The 20,356-nt window shown below is 46.7% G+C and overlaps 1 protein-coding gene across 3 annotated transcripts in view; it reads right to left on the reverse strand.

The window, feature by feature from the left end:
* Positions 1–20,356, reverse strand: part of LOC147605994 (UPF0047 protein C4A8.02c-like) — a 60,098-nt gene that overhangs the window by 5,783 nt on the left and 33,959 nt on the right. Inside the window, exon 6 of one of the 3 annotated variants that reach the window (XM_086792679.1) lies at positions 1,893–1,962. The exons of the other annotated variants lie outside the window; for them this stretch is intronic. Coding sequence (XP_086648805.1) covers positions 1,908–1,962 — 55 coding nt within the window. The 3' untranslated portion in view covers positions 1,893–1,907. Of the gene's footprint in view, positions 1–1,892; positions 1,963–20,356 lie in introns of those variants that run through there. 3 annotated transcript variants of the gene reach the window in all.

Below are 20,356 nucleotides of genomic sequence, written 5' to 3' on the forward strand. Positions count from 1 at the left end.
GGCCAAGGTGGCCAGGGAGAGATTATGGCGGCTATGGATATGGGAGTGCAGACCTCTCACGCGCCTTCAATGGGATCCGGAAGAGTGGACTTGGCATGATCCACAGCAGATCTAGAGGTGACTTTGGATGCCCCCTTCTTTGCATATATTGCGCGGCTAGGTTGCAGGATCTAGATGCCCGAGATAGATGGCACACCGGCTACAACAGCACATTGGCAGTCTCAAGGCCTCTCACAGCGTTTCCTTTCAGATTTTTGGAAGAGATTGTGGGACAGCTTTCGGCCAAGAAAAATCACCCTTTTCTTTGGTTGATGGCACATAGGAGTTTAGCGGTCGGTACTTGGTTGGCAGCTGGTGGTTGACCAGCGGCTTGCCTGCGTTGCAGCCACCTAGGAGACTCAAAGACATTGCCTTTGGGATTGCCCGAAGGCTCAACAAATTTGACAGAGAATTCTCCGCATCTTTGCTATGGACAGGGCATTGACCTAGATCATCACATGGGGCACTGTCACTTGGGCCATAGAGATTGGAGTGGTCAAGGCTTATGAGGAGGATGGGGGAGGGCTAGGCCTTTAGATCTCTCACCATCGTATTGCAACAATACCAGTCACAACCCCACCTACAGGCGACTGGCGGCCAGGCTCATGCTAGAGATGGGAGATTTGCAGTAGCATAGCAGCCTGGCACATTTGGCGTGCTAGATGCAGCAAGGCCATCGAGGATACCCACACTCTGCCAGCGGAGACCATCAGGAGCATATGACTTGATATCATTCACACCCTCCACGATCAATGGGGGAAGTTACGACAGGGACGTTCGGACAGCATGTGGAAGCGTTTCTTGCGACTTTGGAGGCCTCGCCCTTTCCTCACAAATAGAGGCGATGACCCCATTTGGCATTACAAACCACCTATGTGGTTGTCCCCTCCCCTTATAAGATAGCCTTCTCCTCAGATAGCAGCCAGCCGAAGAAGAAGCATCTCTTTCCCTCATGATCATTTGATTCCCACCCTTAAATGAGGCGAGTTTGTATGTAGCCCTTTGTGGTTGTATCTAGCCCTTTGTGGCTGTTTTTCTTTAACTAATTGAAGGATCTTTTTCCTGGGAAAAAAAAAGGAGGTAGTGTTGCCTTCGTTTGATGGTTTAATGCCTAAGATGTGCTTTACGCACTGCTTGTCTCTGAAAAAACGCATACTGCCTTTTCTTTTTCTTTTCTTTTTTACAGGCACCCCCCCTTCTAGAATCCCGAAAAACAACTAGAATCGCCCTATTTAGAAGGTAAGCACAAGTGTTTTCTTTTCTTGTTTTTTTAGAAACATCATCAAAAATAGCAACTTGCTTTCTCTCTCCCTGCAGCCTCCTGGCCATACCCAAATATACTTGCGCACATCAATATGGATGTTGCTCTCCTGCTGACTGTTCACTCTGCTGGCCGCCCTGGTTTCTTACTCTGCCACACAGTCCAGCCTGTTACTACCCTGTAGAAATCCGTCCTATTATGCTCTTCTTCACATGACACCCGTCTTCTGCCCACTTACGTCACTTGTGTGCAGGCTGCAATTAGCACCCTGCCACAGGTTTCAGGGCACTAAAACTCAACCCCTTGCCTACACGTATGCAAAACATGTCAAGGGTAGACTCCTGAGTTTCAATCACAGCCTATCTGGGAGTTAAACCAGAGAAAAAATTAGGGTTTCATAAGAGTTCTTCTACACATCTCTGATCGCATGACACTCCTATATTCCCCCTCTCACAATGCACATACAACCATGGCAGTAACCCTAGAAATAACACTTCTTTACAAGACCAAGACAAGCTATGGTGCTAAGAGAAATATCTGGAAATCTCGACATGGAATAAACCATGAAAGACACGCAAACCTTTGTAGACTCCGCATTTAGGTCGCTCTAATACCAAGTGTAAGAGGCCTTATAAGCCTTGTTGGAGACAACATATGTTCTCCTGCCATTTATCATTGTACGGGTTCCAAAGTCAAGGGTAAACATGTAGCCGAAGTGTGTAACTGCGTGTGAACACTCCTTATGAGTGTACTAGTGTGTGTGTGTGTGTGTGAACAACCTCTTAGGAAGATATTATGTGAGTGTGTGTGTGTGTGTAAAAAATGATGTCATAGCCCATGCCATGCGTCATTGTATGTGTGTGTGTGTGACTTAGTCAAAAGATAAGGCTTTATGCCTACAAAAAGCATGTACTTGGTGGACGCTTCATATCAAATCTTTTTTGAGTCGCACAAAAGGTTGAGCTCTTCTCTCTCTCTCTCTCTCTCTCTCTTTAGCACAGCAGAGGCACGGTCAGGACAGCCGCATCCACATCCAGAGGGGTCACTCTTGAGAATGCCTCTCAGCTATGTCAAGACAGACACCCTAGACCTCGCGGTATCCGTAGCAAATCCAGATGGCATGGGAGGATTAGAGAGATCATCGCAAATCACCAACAGATACCCTCCAGGCAGTTCACCCTGGAGGAGCTTGTCTTCATGCTTCAACGACCTATAAGGGATTTCATCCACTGAGGGGCTCTCTATACCCTCACATATTCATGAGCCTCACGCGCCCAAAGATGTCTCTGAGTGGACACTTTGGTCCCCTCTTAATAGCTTTCCGGGTTTCTCATGTTTCCCATTTTCCCATGTTACTCTTGATCTCTAGATCTTTAGATCTTTTCTCACTTTTTTCTGTTACACACCACGGACATTTGTACTTCATCTGACCAAATTATTGTAACTTTTGGTCTCAAGCCATTTTGGCCTTTCAAAGACATTAAATACAGAATCTAGATTTCATTTCATTTCTACACACAGCAATGGAGATCTTTGACCCACCATAGCTTTCCCTTTCAACTCTCAAGAGCTCGGCTCATACCATCAATTGGTATCAAAGCCTCTTCAAGCCCTTTCAATCTCTGTTGTGCATCTATCTCATTACACACCTCTTCTGAAAATCATTTGCAACACATCTTTGGACTAGGCCTAGCCAGGCTCTTCAGCAACAGCAAGAGTACTGTGACAAGAGTAGCAGAGAGATGCATAGCCAGGGCCCAGCCAACCCTAGTCTGAACGACTCCTTCAATGGCGCCTGGATCACTACAAGACCATCGCAGGAAAAGACGGGAGATCATCACAGGAAGCACTCTCCACAAAAGAAAAAGTTAGTCTTTTCCATCAAACTTAGCATCGGAGTTCACAATGCTTACATCGACATCATCAATATGCGCCTCGGTTTCAAGATTAGGCATCATCAAAACCTCACCAAGTTCTTCATCAACATCACCATCGGCTTTTGAATCATTATCCAAGCACGGGCCCCAAGCCGTAGTATCATGGAAGTGCCGCCAAAAGAGGATCTTCACCAACATTTGATCAAGAAAAATGAGATATAATAACGTTGTGAGTGTGATAATAATTGTGCTCCAATGTCATGTTGCACCCCTAGTGTGCGAGTTTTTTTAAGGCTACTCTTGCTACCAAAGACCTCTTGGCCTAACACTTGATAGACAACCTCCAACCACAATTTGTATCAATCCTATGGGTATTAGATCTCTGATGTATCTAGATATGTATCACTTGTTAGAGTATCTGTGTATCCAGAATTGTATCAATCCCTAGGCATTCGAACATCTGTTGTCGGGGGGGTTTGTTGGAGACAACATATGTTCTCCTACCATTTATCATTGTACGGGTTCCAAAGTCAAAGGGTAAGCATGTAGCAGAAGTGTGTAACTATGTGTGAACACTCCTTATCAGTGTACTACTGTGCACAAGTGTGTGTGTGTGTGTGTGTGTGTGTGTGTGTGTGTGCGTGCGTGTGTGAGAGAACAGCCTCTTAGGTAGATATTATGTGAGTGTGTGTAAGCAATGATTTTATAGCCCATGCCATTTGTCATTGTATGTGCACGTGTGTGTGACTTAGTCAACAGATAAGGCTTTATGCCTACAAAAAGCAGGTACTTGGTAGAGGTTTCATATAAAATCAATCTAATCAAATCTTTATTGAGTCGTGCAAAAGATTAAGAGGTTTCATATCAAATCAATCTAATCAAATCTTTATTGAATCGTGCAAAAGATTGAGCTGACCATGCCTACCTCTCTTTCACTCTTACCTGCACACCACCCGTCCCTCCACCACCTCCCCCATCTCACATTACACTCAGGTCCTCTTTGATCACGAGCTTGACCTTGTTTACTCCAACCACATCTACCCCCAACTCCAGGATGTGGAACCTATCGTCCCCCTATCCACCCTCACAACACAACTCACCACCATACTCCACACATCCGCCATAGCTTCTTTCATCTGCACGCGGCAGCAACCTTGCGGTTCCATGCCCCAGAACTGTTGGTATGATGACGAATATCGGGCCACACACTCCCGTCTTAAGCATGAGGTACGAATTGGGCAAATCACGAAGCGCCAAGCGCAACGGATTTCTCAACGGCTCACCCGATGCAAGAAACGGGAGTTCTATACTCGGAAAGAGGATGAGTTATACCGACTTTTCTTAGGGCCAAATGCAAAGAGGCATGGAGGAAACTCTGAGAACATCGCCCTCCCATACCTATCACCTGCCCAGACACATGGCACTCCTATGCACGCTCCCTCTATCATATCCCCCATCAGCCACCCCTACCCCCACCACCAGACCCCCGTCGGCATGGTCCTCAAGGCCATTCGTAGACTACGCAATGGGCGAGCCCAAGATCATGAGGGACTCACAACCGAGTACATCTCGCATGCCCATGATACCCTAGCATCCCTACTAGCCTACATGTTCAATAGAGCCCTTTGTGAAGGATTTCCACCCTCTTGGTCCACCAACACCATCACCCCCAAACTCAAAGCCGGAGATCCACTTGATCCTAATAACTACAGGACGATCATGATTGGCACACATTGGCCAAACTCTATGGATCAGTGCTAGAGGCGGAGCTCAGTTCATTTACAGAGAACCAAGGATGCAGAGCCTCCGGACAAGCTGTCTTCCGGAGGAGCTACTCTACCCTTGACCACATCTTCACCCTCCGTGCCATCATCGAGGAGGGTAGAGCACGACACCAGAGGATTTACTACTGCTTTGTGGATTTCCGCAAAGCTTTTGATACTATACCCCGAGCCCGCCTCTTACACCGTTTACAAGAGATCGGAGTCCCATCTGACATGGTTTGGAGCATCATCGCCCTCTATGAGTCTGTCACCGGACGGGTGAGAGCCCCAGGAGGTACATCACAGGAGATTTCTAGCACAATTGGAGTGAAACAAGGCTGGCCTCTATCACCTACTCTTTTTGGCCTCTACATTGATGAGATCTCGAGCTTCATTGATGGATTAGGCCAGGCTAGTCCCACACTGGCAGGCATATTGATCCCCATACTACTTTATGCAGATGACATCGTCCTCCTCTCAGACTCAGCCGAAGGGCTTCAGAGATAGTTGGATGCCTTACATGACTTTTGCACTCAGCAAGACCTCTTTATTAACCTTGGTAAAACCAAGTTAATGGTCTTCAATACCTCTCGCCCCGTCACATCCAAATTGAGCTTCACATATAAAGGGGATCCTATGGAGATTGTCTCATCCTATGTCTACCTTGGTGTCACTTTCAGTGGCCCACGCTTTACCATGCTTCCCGCAGCACATGCTAGAGTGACGTGGGGATATGCAGCCTTGAGCTTACTTGAGCGGCAGTGCTTCCAGGCACATTTCCAAAAGCCCAGGACGAAGGGCTGGCTTTTTGACACCCTCGTCACACCAGCCTTGACGTATGGAGCAGCTTTTTGGGGGGCAGATTTATCCGATGAGGATTGAGTTGAGAGGCCCCAGGACATGATGTTCTCTCGTATGATCCGCAGCAAACCATCAGCCCCACACTAGATTATCCACGCAGAGTTTGATGCAGCCCTGATGGTATTGGAGACACTCTTCCAGACAATCACGTACCTTCATCGCATCAGTCACATGGTTCCCCACACGTACCCGAGGCTTGCCCTGGAGTCCTCCAGACAGCTAGCACTTGAGGGGCACTCTCGAGTATGGTATGCACTAGTTTCCACTTGGTTCTCAGTATATGGGCTCTGCATGGACCACCTACCTCCCCTTCAGTACAGTTTGGATCCTCTTTTTTCCGGCTGTCTCACAAGGATACCAACCGGGTTATCAAGTCAGATCTTCTTAGCCTCTACACACATTGCACATGGATCACACCCCCAGAGCTCCCCACGAAGATGCACTTTTACAGAGACCACTTCCTCACACTCACTGAGAATGGATTCATCCAACAGCCGGGCTACTTGAGTGTTCACACGTCCCATGCCATGCGGATTGCGATTGGCCAAATACGGGTTTCTTCCCACCGCCTCAGAGTGGAGACAGGTAGAGCTGAGCGCATCTTTAGAGCCGGGAAGCTCGTACGGACACCCAGAGAGGAGAGGATCTGCCGACTATGCCCCACAGAGGTTGTAACGGAGGAGCATTACATATGTCACTGCCAAGTATACTATGAGATGCGCGGGAGGTTTCACGGTCTATTTCGTGAGGGATTCGGTCCACTCTCCAGGATCATTGACTTCCAGGACCAGCGTTGCCTAGGCCTCTTCCTGCTTGAGCTCCGCAGACACATGGACACCTTCTTGAGACACAGGCCCCAGCCACCCCGCCCCCTCCCTCAGCAACCAACCATCACCAGTTTCTTCCGGACCCAGGAGGTGGAGGACACCGACATAGTGGATCTTGTGGACCCTCCACAAGCTGCTATGGACCTACCTCGCCCGAGAGGAGTTACCTCGGACCGAGCCTCTGCACTCCAGCGTGCCCGACGCCCTCGACGCCCCGTCAGCCACGATCGCCTCATCAGCTCCAGATCCAAGACATGCTCCACCGCCATCGCGCTACCTTTCCACGTGACATGGCTAAGGGAGACCTCTCGGCCATACTCGTCAACCCCATGCTTGACATTTTTTTTTTTTTCAAAAAGGAGACTTCTATTAAGTATGAGAAAATTTTACAAAATGGAAATTTCACACCAAGCAAGGTGGAGCATGCTTGACATTTTGGAGAGTGGTATACCATCTACTCGGAGCTAATGTTGCTCCCCTATTTTTATGTTCTTAGTATTCCATGACGAGTTTCCATGGACAGTTTTGTATCACCCCAATGAGATAGCTATATTTATGTTTTCATTCTGTTTTATTTTTCATTCCATGATGAGATATGCCATGGACATTATTGTACCACTTTGGTCTCATAGGCCCATTGGGTATTTAGTAGACGCTTAATATATCTTTCTTTCTTTCTCTCTCTCTCTCTCGCCACCCCTTCGAACATGGAGACAGTACAGTGGACTACGTAGTGGGCTCTCTCTCTCTCTCTCTCTCTCTCTCTCTCTCTCTCTCTCTCTTACTTACCTTCAATTCTTTCTTTTCTTTTTCTAGAAAGTGTATCAGATGTCACATGGTTGTAACTTTGGTCTCATAGGTCACTTTGGCCTTTTGAAGACGTTAATATAACATTTCATTTCATTTCTCTCTCTCTCTCTCTCTCTCTCTCTCTCTCTCTCTCTCTCTCTCTCTCTCTCTTACTTACCTTCAGTTCTTTCTTTTCTTTTTCTAGACAGTGTATCAGATGTCACATGGTTGTAACTTTGGTCTCATAGGTCACTTTGGCCTTTTGAAGACATTAATATAACATATCATTTCATTTCTCTCTCACTCTCTCTCTCTCTCTCTCTCTCTCTCTCTCTCTCTCTCTCGCTCGCTCGCTCGCCACCCCTTCGGACATGGAGGCAGTACAGTGGACTACTTAGTGGGCTCTCTCCTTGATAACACTCATTCCAGACTTTACCATTCCGTCCCGTCCCATTGGTGTTGCAGTTGATATCGCATACTTAGCCTTCCTTCTCTCTCTCTCTCTCTCTCTCTCTCTCTCTCTCTCTCTCTCTCTCCACCCCTTCGCACATGGAGGCACTACAGTGGACTACTTAGTGGGCTCTCTCTCCTTGATAACACTCATTCTAGACTTTACCATTTCGCCCCGCCCCATTGGTGTTGCAGTTGATATCGCATACTTAGCCTTCTCCCTCACATGCCAATACACCACTCAGCCACCAGCTCTACCACATTATCGCCACCGGAGATACCACATTATACTATGAGATTGGGGGGGGGGGGGGTTGGGGTAAAGGCATTATGCCCACCCTTATAGTGTGTACAAGCCCATAAGTTATAGTACATAGTACACTTAGTACTTTTAATGTACTAAGTGCACTATGTGTACTAGTGCAATATACATGTGTGATAGGGGAGTCACACACTCAATGCTATTGAGTTGACTTATCCCCACAACTCTCTCTCTCTCTCCCTTGCTTCTCTGTGTATGTCTCCCACATGAATCTCTAACCCTAATTCTCTCTCCCATTCAACTGGTATCGGAGCCGGTGCCCTTTGAATCTCTCTGCTTCATAGATTTCGTTTCACACAGGCTTTCGTTTCACACAGCCTTCGAATCTCTCTGCTGCAGTAGCTTTCGTTTCACACAGCCTTCGAATCTCTGTGCAGTTGCTTTCGTTTCAGCACTGTAGTAACCTGCAGAAGCTGAGGTAGCGAGGAGGCCAGCGCATTCAACCTTGGCTACCTGCGCTAGGCGAAGCAAGCGGACACGTAACTGGCTGCGAACCAGAACCAGGCGCATACCTGGTGCGGTGAGCGTGGACACGTAACTGGCTGCGAACTAGAACCAGGCGCATACCCTGCTACCCCGCTACCAGCGATAAGGAGCGAAGGCGACACGCCTACGCGGTGGTGGTCAGGCGAACTCAGGCGAACACACACGTGAGCAAAGCACTCACGCGGGCTACAGGGTAGCGCATAAGCGAGGAGGCCAGCGCGCACAACTCCCGGCGCCCATCAACAGCACATTCAACGGGCTTCTGGGCAGCGCTCGTAGAAGGCCCCAGGAAATTCCGTTTTGTCGTGAATGGGCGGCCAATCAAGAGTTTTCGCTCCCACAACGCCTCGCTGCCCAACCATCCGTACAGCAGCATGAGCAACAGCATCAACATCAGCAAGAAGCGCCCCCCCCCCCCCTTTTCTGCATCAGATTTCTGCAATAGCATCAACAGAAATTCAGCCTGCAAATCTCAGAGAAATTCAAAAATTAAGAGGTATTTGCCTTCAATTTTGGGAATTTCTTATCAATTCAATCAATTGAGCACGTACAGGTGCTGAATTGCTCAATTTTTGAGCGAAATTGGCAAAATTGGGTGACATTGGTCACAATCAGGATCAATTTGCAGGAAATTGGATGTCAAAATTTGGGGCTTTTGATGTAATTGTGCAATTAAGCATTCATACATGCCGTATGATGTGAGAAATCGCACATTCGGGCAAAATTGCAGTGCAAATCAAGGGGCTTTTGTGCCGATTGGATTGATTTGCATGCAGGCAATCGCATTTGATGCTTTGGGCAATGTGTTGATGCCTGTCAAGCACTCAATGTGCCTGTAAATCAAGGGGCTTTCATGTATTAGATGTATATGTGGCCAGCGGGAAGCACCGTGAAGACTCTGGATGCCTTCATGTGCGTCAATGTACCATGTATGATCAGCAATTGATCTTAAATCAAGGGGCTTTTCAAGATTTTATGCTTGTTAAGCTTGGCAAAGCAGCAGGCAAGACTTTTATGCCTTGAATCCTCAGAAATCAGCTTGCAGTCAAGGGGCTTTTGCCCGATTTCTGTTCGGAACTGTTGTATGCAGTGTTCGGGACTGTAAAAGTCTGATTTTCACTCATTTGGACAGCCAGGAGAGCATTTATTGCTACTGTACCTGCTGGTACAGATTTGGTACAGCTTTGTACAAGTTTTGGCATGGCTGTACACTGATTTGAGTGAGGAAAAGGTTCAATTTCAGCTGCTGTACTTGCCGGTACAGGTTTGGTACATCACAGGTGAGCACTTGGTACTGTTGTACAGTACTTTGGAAGGATAACAGAGCACATTTAAGGTGCTGTCCTAAATCTGCAGCAACCAGATTTTGCTGATTTCATCACATAAAGTGGGAGAAAAGTTGCATTTGTGCTTCCGCAATGGGAGATAATAAACTTTGGGAGAACAACTGTGAGCACTTTGTGTGCTTTTGGTGCAGTGTTTGCACATTTTGCAGGGAGTCAGGCATTGACAGGTTGCATATTGCTATGGCAACCACACGTAAGAGCTCTTCATTGCTTCACATCAAGAAGCTTGAAGGCTCACATAACTATGATATTTGGCAAACCCAGTGCTATAATGTGTTGCTCCAGAAGAAGCAGCACAAGCCTATCAAAGAAAGGGGTGTAAAGCCCGCTTCTCTTATTGCTGAAGAGTGGGAAGATATGGATGAGCTGGCAAGATCTACTATCATGTTGTCTGTGTCAGACTCTTTACTTTTCAGCATTCATGAAGAGAAGACAGCTTGGGGAATGTGGCAAAGATTGCAGGACTTGTATGCCCAGCAAAGTGCCTCAAGCAAAGTGTATTGGTTGAAGAAACTCATAGGTCTTCAGATGAAGGAAGGGGCGTCTATGGCAACCCATCTAAATGAGTTTAATGGTATTGTCAGCCAAGTTATAAATCAAAAGTTGGCAATGGACGATGAGTTCAAAGCCACTTTTCTCTTATGCACTTTGCCAGAGAGTTGGGACACATTCAGGACAGCCACTAGCAATTCGAATGCTATGCTGTCATATGCAGATGTTGAGGGTGCTCTTCTTCAAGAAGAGATGAACGGGAAGAACAATTCTGTTGGAAAGTCCAATGCAATGAATGCACGTGGGAGATCCCAGCAAAGGGATAAAAGCCAAGAACGGGGAAGGAGCAAGTCTCGCTCCAAAAAGGACTTGGAATGCCATTATTGTGGCAAGAAGGGACACATCAAAAAGCAATGCTACAAATGGAAAAATGATCAAAAGGAAAAGGGAAAAGGCAAAGACAAAGACAAAGATGAAGCCAAAGATGTAAAGCCAAAGGGCAAAAGTGGAGTCAAGATTGAAGAAATCAATGTGTCACATGCAGGTGACAGTGAGGATGAGGTCCTATTTACGTCTTCACTTGATGCCCATTCACTTCTTGCAGGTGGTCATGGTATGCACTCATGGATCATTGATTCAGGTGCCTCCTTTCATGTCACAGGTTGCAGAGACTTGTTTGTCAGGTATACTGCTAGCAATGAAGGAGTGGTTTATTTGGGTGATAACCATGCATGCAAGATTCTTGGCAGAGGTGATGTGAGGCTTGTGTTTTCAGATGGCTCACAGCTTATGCTCCATGATGTCAGGCATGTGCCTGAGATCAAGAAGAATCTGCTTTCTACTGGACAGCTTGATGATGCTGATTATGTTACCACATTTGGTCGTGGAAAGTGGAAAATTAGTAAGGGCTCACTGGTTGTTGCCAGAGGCTCTAAGGTGGACACTCTTTACTTTATGCATGCAGGTGTTTGTCACCATGCTAATGTAAATGCAACCGAGCTGCCGGAAATTTCTGTGTGGCATAGCCGGTTGGGACACATGAGTGTCAAAGGAATGGAGCAATTGTCTCGTTTGGGTTACTTGCCTTCTCTAAAGTTTTCAAGTTTTCAGTTTTGTGAGCATTGTATATATGGTAGGCAACTACAGTGCCCCCACAAGAAAGCTCTTGGACAGAAAGATGCTCAGTTAGAGCTTGTGCATACAGATGTATGTGAGATGCCTCAGCTTTCTTTGTTGGGAGGGGCAAAATATTTTGTGTCTTTTATTGATGATGCCACACGTAAGGTGTGGGTTTATCCTCTTCGTTTGAAGAGTGATACATTCTCAGTGTTTCGGAAGTTTGTTGCTCATGTTGAGAATCAAACAGGCAAAACACTGAAGGCTTTGCGTTCCGACAATGGTGGAGAGTATATGTCCAAACAGTTTCAGGACTTTTGTGATGCTAAAGGCATCAAGAGGGAGCTCTCTACTCCTTATGATCCTCCACAAAACGGGACAGCAGAGAGGATGAACAGGACCATTCAGGAGAAGGTCCGTTCTATGTTGTCACATGCTGCGTTACCTCATGGTTTTTGGGCTGAAGCTATTATGACAGCCGTTCACCTTATAAACAAGTCACCTAACACGAGGCTTGGTGGGAAAGTGCCAAAAGAAGTATGGACAGGGAAGCCTCCGTCATACAAGCACTTGAGAGTGTTTGGTTGCGTTGCGTACGTGCACATACGCAGGGAAATGCGCACCAAACTTGATCCTAAGTCTCACAAATGCATATTCCTAGGATATGGTGACAGAGGTGAAATGGGGTATAGACTTTGGGATCCCGTGAATAGAAAGATTATACGCAGCAATGATGTCATTTTTTATGCAACATGCATGTATAAGGAGCCTGCAAGGCAACAGGAGCCTGGCAGAGTCATCTTTGAAGATGATGGACATCATGGACAACAACCAAGGGCTGTAAATCAGCCATTACAGCAGGAAAACCAGCCCTTAAATGGTGCTGAAAATGGTCCAAATGGACAGCCAGAGATGGCAGAAGATATCCCTATGGATATACCACAGTTAGAGGAGATACCGGGCATGATTTTTCAGCCTTATGGCATGGAACAGGAGCCACCAATAGGTGATATGCAGGCTGGACAGCAACCTGCAAATGATGGTCATTGGGTACGGAGGTCCACTAGACCCTCCAGAGTCCCTGACAGGTTTGTTCCAGGGGTTGACTACTTGATGCTCACTGACTGTGGGGAGCCCTCATGTTATAAGGAGGCTTTACAGAGGGCAGACAAGGCTCTTTGGGAGCGTGCCATGAAGTCAGAGATGGATTCTCTACACAAAAATGGAACATGGAAGTTGGTGCATTTGTCTACAGGCAAGAAGGTTTTGCCTTGCAAGTGGGTTTACAGGCTCAAAGTTGCACCAGATGCAAAGCCAAGATACAAAGCCAAGTTAGTGGCTAAGGACTTCAAGCAGGAATATGGTGTGGACTTTGATGAGATCATCTCTCCAGTGGTCAAAATGACCACACTTAGAGCTGTGTTAGCTTTGGTTGCGCATGATGATTTGGACTTGATTCAAATGGATGTGAAGACTGCTTTTCTTCACGGTGATCTCCATGAGGAGATATATATGCAACAGCCAGAGGGTTATGCAGTGAGTGGAAAGGAGAAGCTTGTATGCAAGCTGAAAAAGAGTCTTTATGGGCTCAAACAGGCACCAAGGGAATGGTATCATAAATTTGATACATTCATGAAATCCCAGAAATTCAGGAGAAGTGACATAGATCACTGCTTATACACCAAGAAAGCTTTGGATGGCAGTCTATTGATCCTCATCTTGTATGTTGATGATATGTTGATTGCCGGGAAATCTCATAAGAAGATGGATACTGTAAACCGGCCTTCAGAAAACCAAAGGGCGGTGGAACAAACATTTGCACATAAAACACTTCAACACCATTGAGGACCTAGAAAAGGAAAACAAACAGGGGGAGCTAGAGTGCTCCTGCAAAAAGTACACGGACACCGATTGGCCCCAAATCGCAGTGGCGCCCCTTGCGGTATTTCTTTAATTGAATTTAAGAGCTTTGATTACAATATAAGGCTGGAAATTCAGCCGTCCCAGTAGAACTCCTGAAGCCTGCAAAGAACCTGCATCTGGCTTCTTTTCCACACGGCATCCACAAACAAGTCCAGCCATTGTTCATATCGAAAGACTCTTCACATTGAGTCTGCATACAGAAGCTTTCTCCCATGATCAAGGCTGCCACATCCATCCATAGCCTCTCACACTATGAACAGCATCACACCCTGACCATCCAGTGCTTCTGCATCACAACAGACTCCCAAACTGTCTCTCATAAGAGAACTCGCATCACAGCACAGCATACCATACAGTTGACACACCTGTACAAACCTTCTCTACCTCCCAAGGGTACTATCCATCTCTGTCATGGATTCCGTGTCCCCTGCCCAATCAGTAGCAAGGCTGTACCATACATGTGTCCATTCCTGTACCTTCTGCCTGCATGTGACTTATCTCCTAGAGAAACCCAAATACATGTTTCCTCGCCAACAACGGCATACATCTAGTTACCTGTTCCCTCATGAAACATCTGGCAACATAGAGATTCTCGTAGCTGTAGTTCCCACTGTTCCTTTCTAGCAGGAAGAAAACAATCTGCTCCATGTGCACGCAGCCATGTGAGCTTGCATCACTCCCATGCCAAGAAACATAACCACATGACCTGTACTTGCAGCCAAAAACCCAAGCACATAGCTGAATTTGCGACCAAACAAAAACAGCCCATAAACTGTCCCAAAACAGTCCCGAATCAAAGCATAGAAAGGCTGAAAGTTCCATCAGTTGAACGCCATCGACATGATGTCTATGTTCATGAATATCCAGCCCTTGTTCACTTTTATGTCCAGAGAAACCAGCCTCTGTCTACTTTTCTGCAAAAGCACGGCGTCCTCCAAAAAGCACACGCCTGTAACCACCTTTCCGAACAGGTCGACACCAGCAAACACCCGTACCAAATCGTGTGTAGCTGTCTCCTGTATCAGCTGTCGTACAGCAGCCGCCTGTACCAGCTGTACCTGTCCGTACACATATGCATGCAGTCGTACACCTGCCTGCGCCGCCTGAAAGTGCAACTGCAGCCACCTGACCTGCCTGCGCCGCCTGTACCTGTAACAGCCTGATATGCGCAGCCTGTACCTGCAGCAGCCGACTTGCTCTTCTCCACGCAGCCCATATGCACGCCTACTCCCAAAAAGCTAGAGAGAGGGAGAGAAAAGTCGTGTGGCTCCAAAAGTGGTGTAACCTCTAAATATTGCTTAGTGGCCTCCTAAGGTTTTGAAACCTTTAAAACATTAATTTTATGGCCACCAAAGGTTATAAAACCTTCTTAATTAATGTCTCTTTGCCCCCTTTCACACATGGGGTTATCCACACATGGGCTTCCATCTTCACTCCCACCTGATGCCATTCACACTGTCCACCATGTCCCCGTGCACATCTGCATCTTGTCCAGAGAAAAACACAGGATCGTAACATACCCCCCTCTTGAAAAATGGCAAGCGTCCTCGATTGCACTCAATGGCACAGTAAAGCATCTCATGAGTAAAGATACCCCATATGGCAAAAACAATGGCCTTCCAATGCATCTGGATGATAGAACAATCATCCTGCACAATAAGCCACACTGTCCTCTTGCTTGTTCCTTCAGAACCTACAGCAAAAGTCTAAAACCAAATGGAAACACGTTACCTGTGTTAGCCAAAAACAAAACCATGCATCATTCTACATATGGCACACATATGCATGACACACATATGCATTCGCAAACAATATGCTCCTCAAAATGCTCTACCTACTCCAAAGTAACAGTCTAAGGGCTGCTCGCAAGCCTTACGCCCATGGGCATCCCGCAGGACCCACGACTGAAGGTAAAACATGAGCATATGAAAGCACTCAATGCATCCAAACACTACATCTACCAAGTACTTTCCCACATATGTTCTCATGGCCATCCCGCAGGAGTTACACCCAATGGTGCATCCATGACATAATAAAGCACTTGATGCATCATACCAACATACATGCAGCACTCAACACAATGCAGAGTATTTCCCAATGTATTCTCAATGGTACCAGGATCCAATGGCACCAGAATACAAAAATACCTCTACCTCAAAAAGTGTATGCATACATGCACAAACAGAGTTCGATCCATATTTCCATGAACCAAACCAACTCTAGGACTGCTCGCAAGACTTATGTCCTCCATAGAGTTATCCATAGTTGCAGTTAGAGTTCCAGGTGCGCGCGACTGTGAACCATACTCAACCACCATCTCATGTGTCTAGAACACAATATCAGAGAAGTCCCATAAGCAGATGTACTGTCAGCCTCAGTACCTTCGGGTGAATACAAAGATGTCACCAAGCGACTCCTAGATAACAAATGAGCCTGTCTGTAACAAGGGAGTGGAGGTGCTACCCCCCTCTTGAGCATCAGGCAATGCTCCAGACCTATGCTCTGCTGAACCTGAATGAGCCGTAACAAGAGTCGACTCCAACTCATAGGCATCAAGATAAAGCTGCAACTCCTGAGGTGAATCTGCTAAGTCACCCTCCTCCATCCACTTCGCATCCATCAGTGAACCTCCTCCATCCACTTCGTATCCATCAGTGAACAGCTCTTGAACTTCACAGGATAGCGACGGGAAACCTTACCCTGTACCTTTCCTTCCTTATGTGCCAGTATATGCTCAGGAATAAGAACCTCGTCAAGTTCCTCCACTTCCATCTGAGCCTCATCTGATACATCCTCAGGCACCCAAAACCTACTTGCACTCCACCCAAGTGATAAGCACAAGTCCTCGATGAAGCATAGTAGATCACCACTGCTAAACATAGAAAGAAACTGTCGTCCGAACCCATGAAGCCTCTATGAAGATACCACTGGTGACAAAACTGTCGAAAGCCATAGCCTTCAATGCATCTCCTGCACCATAACACTTCAACTGCTTCTTGTTCCTGGCCGACTACTTCTTGTCCTTGGTGTCTTTTCTCCTGAGCTTCATCTTCAGCTCTTGCTCTTCACCTCATATAGGCAAAGACACAAAATCCTGTACTGTGTCCTGCACTTCCTTTTCACTTTCCTAATGTTGAAGCTTTTGATGTGACTCTCACGAGACAACCACGAGCTCACCCCCTTAGGAAAGTTGGCGATTGTCCCGACCAAAGCAACCACGGACTCGCCTCCTTGAGAAAGTCGACGATGTGTCCCGGCAACGGAACCTTGTAAACCGGCCTTCAGAAAACCAAAGGGCGGTGGAACAAACATTTGCACATAAAACACTTCAACACCATTGAGGACCTAGAAAAGGAAAACAAACAGGGGGAGCTAGAGTGCTCCTACAAAAAGTACACGGACACCGATTGGCCCCAAATCGCAGTGGCGCCCCTTGCGGTATTTCTTTAATTGAATTTAAGAGCTTTGATTACAATATAAGGCTGGAAATTCAGCCGTCCCAGTAGAACTCCTGAAGCCTGCAAAGAACCTGCATCTGGCTTCTTTTCCACACGGCATCCACAAACAAGTCCAGCCATTGTTCATATCGAAAGACTCTTCACATTGAGTCTGCATACAGAAGCTTTCTCCCATGATCAAGGCTGCCACATCCATCCATAGCCTCTCACACTATGAACAGCATCACACCCTGACCATCCAGTGCTTCTGCATCACAACAGACTCCCAAACTGTCTCTCATAAGAGAACTCGCATCACAGCACAGCATACCATACAGTTGACACACCTGTACAAACCTTCTCTACCTCCCAAGGGTACTATCCATCTCTGTCATGGATTCCGTGTCCCCTGCCCAATCAGTAGCAAGGCTGTACCATACATGTGTCCATTCCTGTACCTTCTGCCTGCATGTGACTTATCTCTTAGAGAAACCCAAATACATGTTTCCTCGCCAACAACGGCATACATCTAGTTACCTGTTCCCTCATGAAACATCTGGCAACATAGAGATTCTCGTAGCTGTAGTTCCCACTGTTCCTTTCTAGCAGGAAGAAAACAATCTGCTCCATGTGCACGCAGCCATGCGAGCTTGCATCACTCCCATGCCAAGAAACATAACCACATGACCTGTACTTGCAGCCAAAAACCCAAGCACATAGCTGAATTTGCGACCAAACAAAAACAGCCCATAAACTGTCCCAAAACAGTCCCGAATCAAAGCATAGAAAGGCTGAAAGTTCCATCAGTTGAACGCCATCGACATGATGTCTATGTTCATGAATATCCAGCCCTTGTTCACTTTTATGTCCAGAGAAACCAGCCTCTGTCTACTTTTCTGCAAAAGCACGGCGTCCTCCAAAAAGCACACGCCTGTAACCACCTTTCCGAACAGGTCGACACCAGCAAACACCCGTACCAAATCGTGTGTAGCTGTCTCCTGTATCAGCTGTCGTACAGCAGCCGCCTGTACCAGCTGTACCTGTCCGTACACATATGCATGCAGTCGTACACCTGCCTGCGCCGCCTGAAAGTGCAACTGCAGCCACCTGACCTGCCTGCGCCGCCTGTACCTGTAACAGCCTGATATGCGCAGCCTGTACCTGCAGCAGCCGACTTGCTCTTCTCCACGCAGCCCATATGCACGCCTACTCCCAAAAAGCTAGAGAGAGGGAGAGAAAAGTCGTGTGGCTCCAAAAGTGGTGTAACCTCTAAATATTGCTTAGTGGCCTCCTAAGGTTTTGAAACCTTTAAAACATTAATTTTATGGCCACCAAAGGTTATAAAACCTTCTTAATTAATGTCTCTTTGCCCCCTTTCACACATGGGGTTATCCACACATGGGCTTCCATCTTCACTCCCACCTGATGCCATTCACACTGTCCACCATGTCCCCGTGCACATCTGCATCTTGTCCAGAGAAAAACACAGGATCGTAACAGATACCTTGAAGCAGAGGCTGCATCAAACCTTTGATATGAAGGATTTGGGTGATGCAAATCACATTTTGGGTATGCGGATACTTCGGGACAGAAATCAGCATGTGTTGTATTTGTCTCAGAAGGAATACATTGGCAAAGTTTTGCAGAGGTTCAATATGGACGGAGGGAAGAAGACTAGTACTCCTTTGCCTCCATATGTGAAACTCAGTGCTATGGATAGCCCACAGTCAGATAGTGGCAGGGCTGATATGGCCAAGATTCCGTATGCTTCAGCTTGTGGCAGTCTCATGTATGCCATGGTTGCTACTAGGCCGGACATTGCATTTGCAGTGGGAGTGGTTTCTAGATACATGGCCAACCCTGGCAAGAAGCATTGGGAAGCAGTGAAAGGTGTCATGAGATACCTGAAGGGCACACAGGATATGTGCATTTGCTTTGGCAAACAGGATGCATTAGTGCATGGTTACACGGATTCGGATTATGCCGGTCATCCAGATAACCGGAAGTCTACTACCGGTTATGTGTTTACATTCACAGGAGGTGTTGTGTCATGGATATCCAGGATGCAGAAGTGCACTGCCTTATCTACTACAGAGGCCGAGTATATTGCAGCCACAGAGGCTTGCAAGGAGGCATTATGGCTATCTCGGTTAGTGGTTGATTTGGGCTATACAGGGGATATTCCATTGTTGCATTGTGACAGTCAGAGTGCCATTCAGTTGGCAAAGAACCCTGTCTTTCATGCAAAGACGAAGCATGTGGATGTGAAGTGTCACTTCATCAGAGAGGTGATAGAGAACAAGCAAATTCAGCTTGTTAAGATTCATACGGATGACAACCCGGCTGATCTGTTGACAAAAAGTTTGCCTCCGGAGCGGTTTGCTCATTGCAGACACTTGATGGGCATTGGATGAGGCCAGTTTCAGCCTTGATATGGCCTTGTATATTATCATGTACATGCTGATTTTTCTTTTCCTTCATTTAAGGGCACTTTGCCTTTAAGTGGGAGATTGTTGGGGTAAAGGCATTATGCCCACCCTTATAGTGTGTACAAGCCCATAAGTTATAGTACATAGTACACTTAGTACTTTTAATGTACTAAGTGCACTATGTGTACTAGTGCAATATACATGTGTGATAGGGGAGTCACACACTCAATGCTATTGAGTTGACTTATCCCCACAACTCTCTCTCTCTCTCTCCCTTACTTCTCTGTGTATGTCTCCCACATGAATCTCTAACCCTAATTCTCTCTCCCATTCAGGGGGGGAGGTGGGGAACTCCTGCACATCTGGGCATGCTGGACACCAGTAACAGACCTCCACTGATTGGTGGCCAGACTACCATGAGGGGAAACCTAGATAAAGGAGGAAATATGTGGCTTCCTATAAGAATGCCACAATCTCTGCCAAAATACCCTCTGAATGTCAATTGAAATGCCGTAAGACTCCCAATGGGGTCTAAGAGTAGGGACACTCTGAATGTGTCCCAAGATAAGATGTCTGGCATTCCGCACTATATAACTTAAAAAAAAGCATGCTTTTCAAAGGGTTACAAGCATCCTTCCACTCCCACTCACCGGGGTCCCAATGCAAATGGCTGATAGGGCAGCCACCAAACAACCAAAGGCTAACACTCTCTGTGATCATCCTTGGAGGGGAGTCAACAGAGACGTGCTTCCCTAACCTTCCAACAACTCTGAGTGGACGAATCTGAGGGCCCTCAATAAGGTCCTGCACATAACATCTCTCCAGCTGCCATCAATCCTGTACAGAAAAAAAGACTGGTACATCATCCTCCCTAGGCAAGGAGATACCCATAACCTGAAGAGGAACACCTGTCCTAGAGAAAACCCCAAACCAACAAT

Source organism: Cibotium barometz, chromosome 58 (genome assembly GCF_041138505.1).
Source record: "Cibotium barometz isolate CiBa-2024 chromosome 58, ASM4113850v1, whole genome shotgun sequence".
NCBI lineage: Eukaryota > Viridiplantae > Streptophyta > Polypodiopsida > Cyatheales > Cibotiaceae > Cibotium > Cibotium barometz.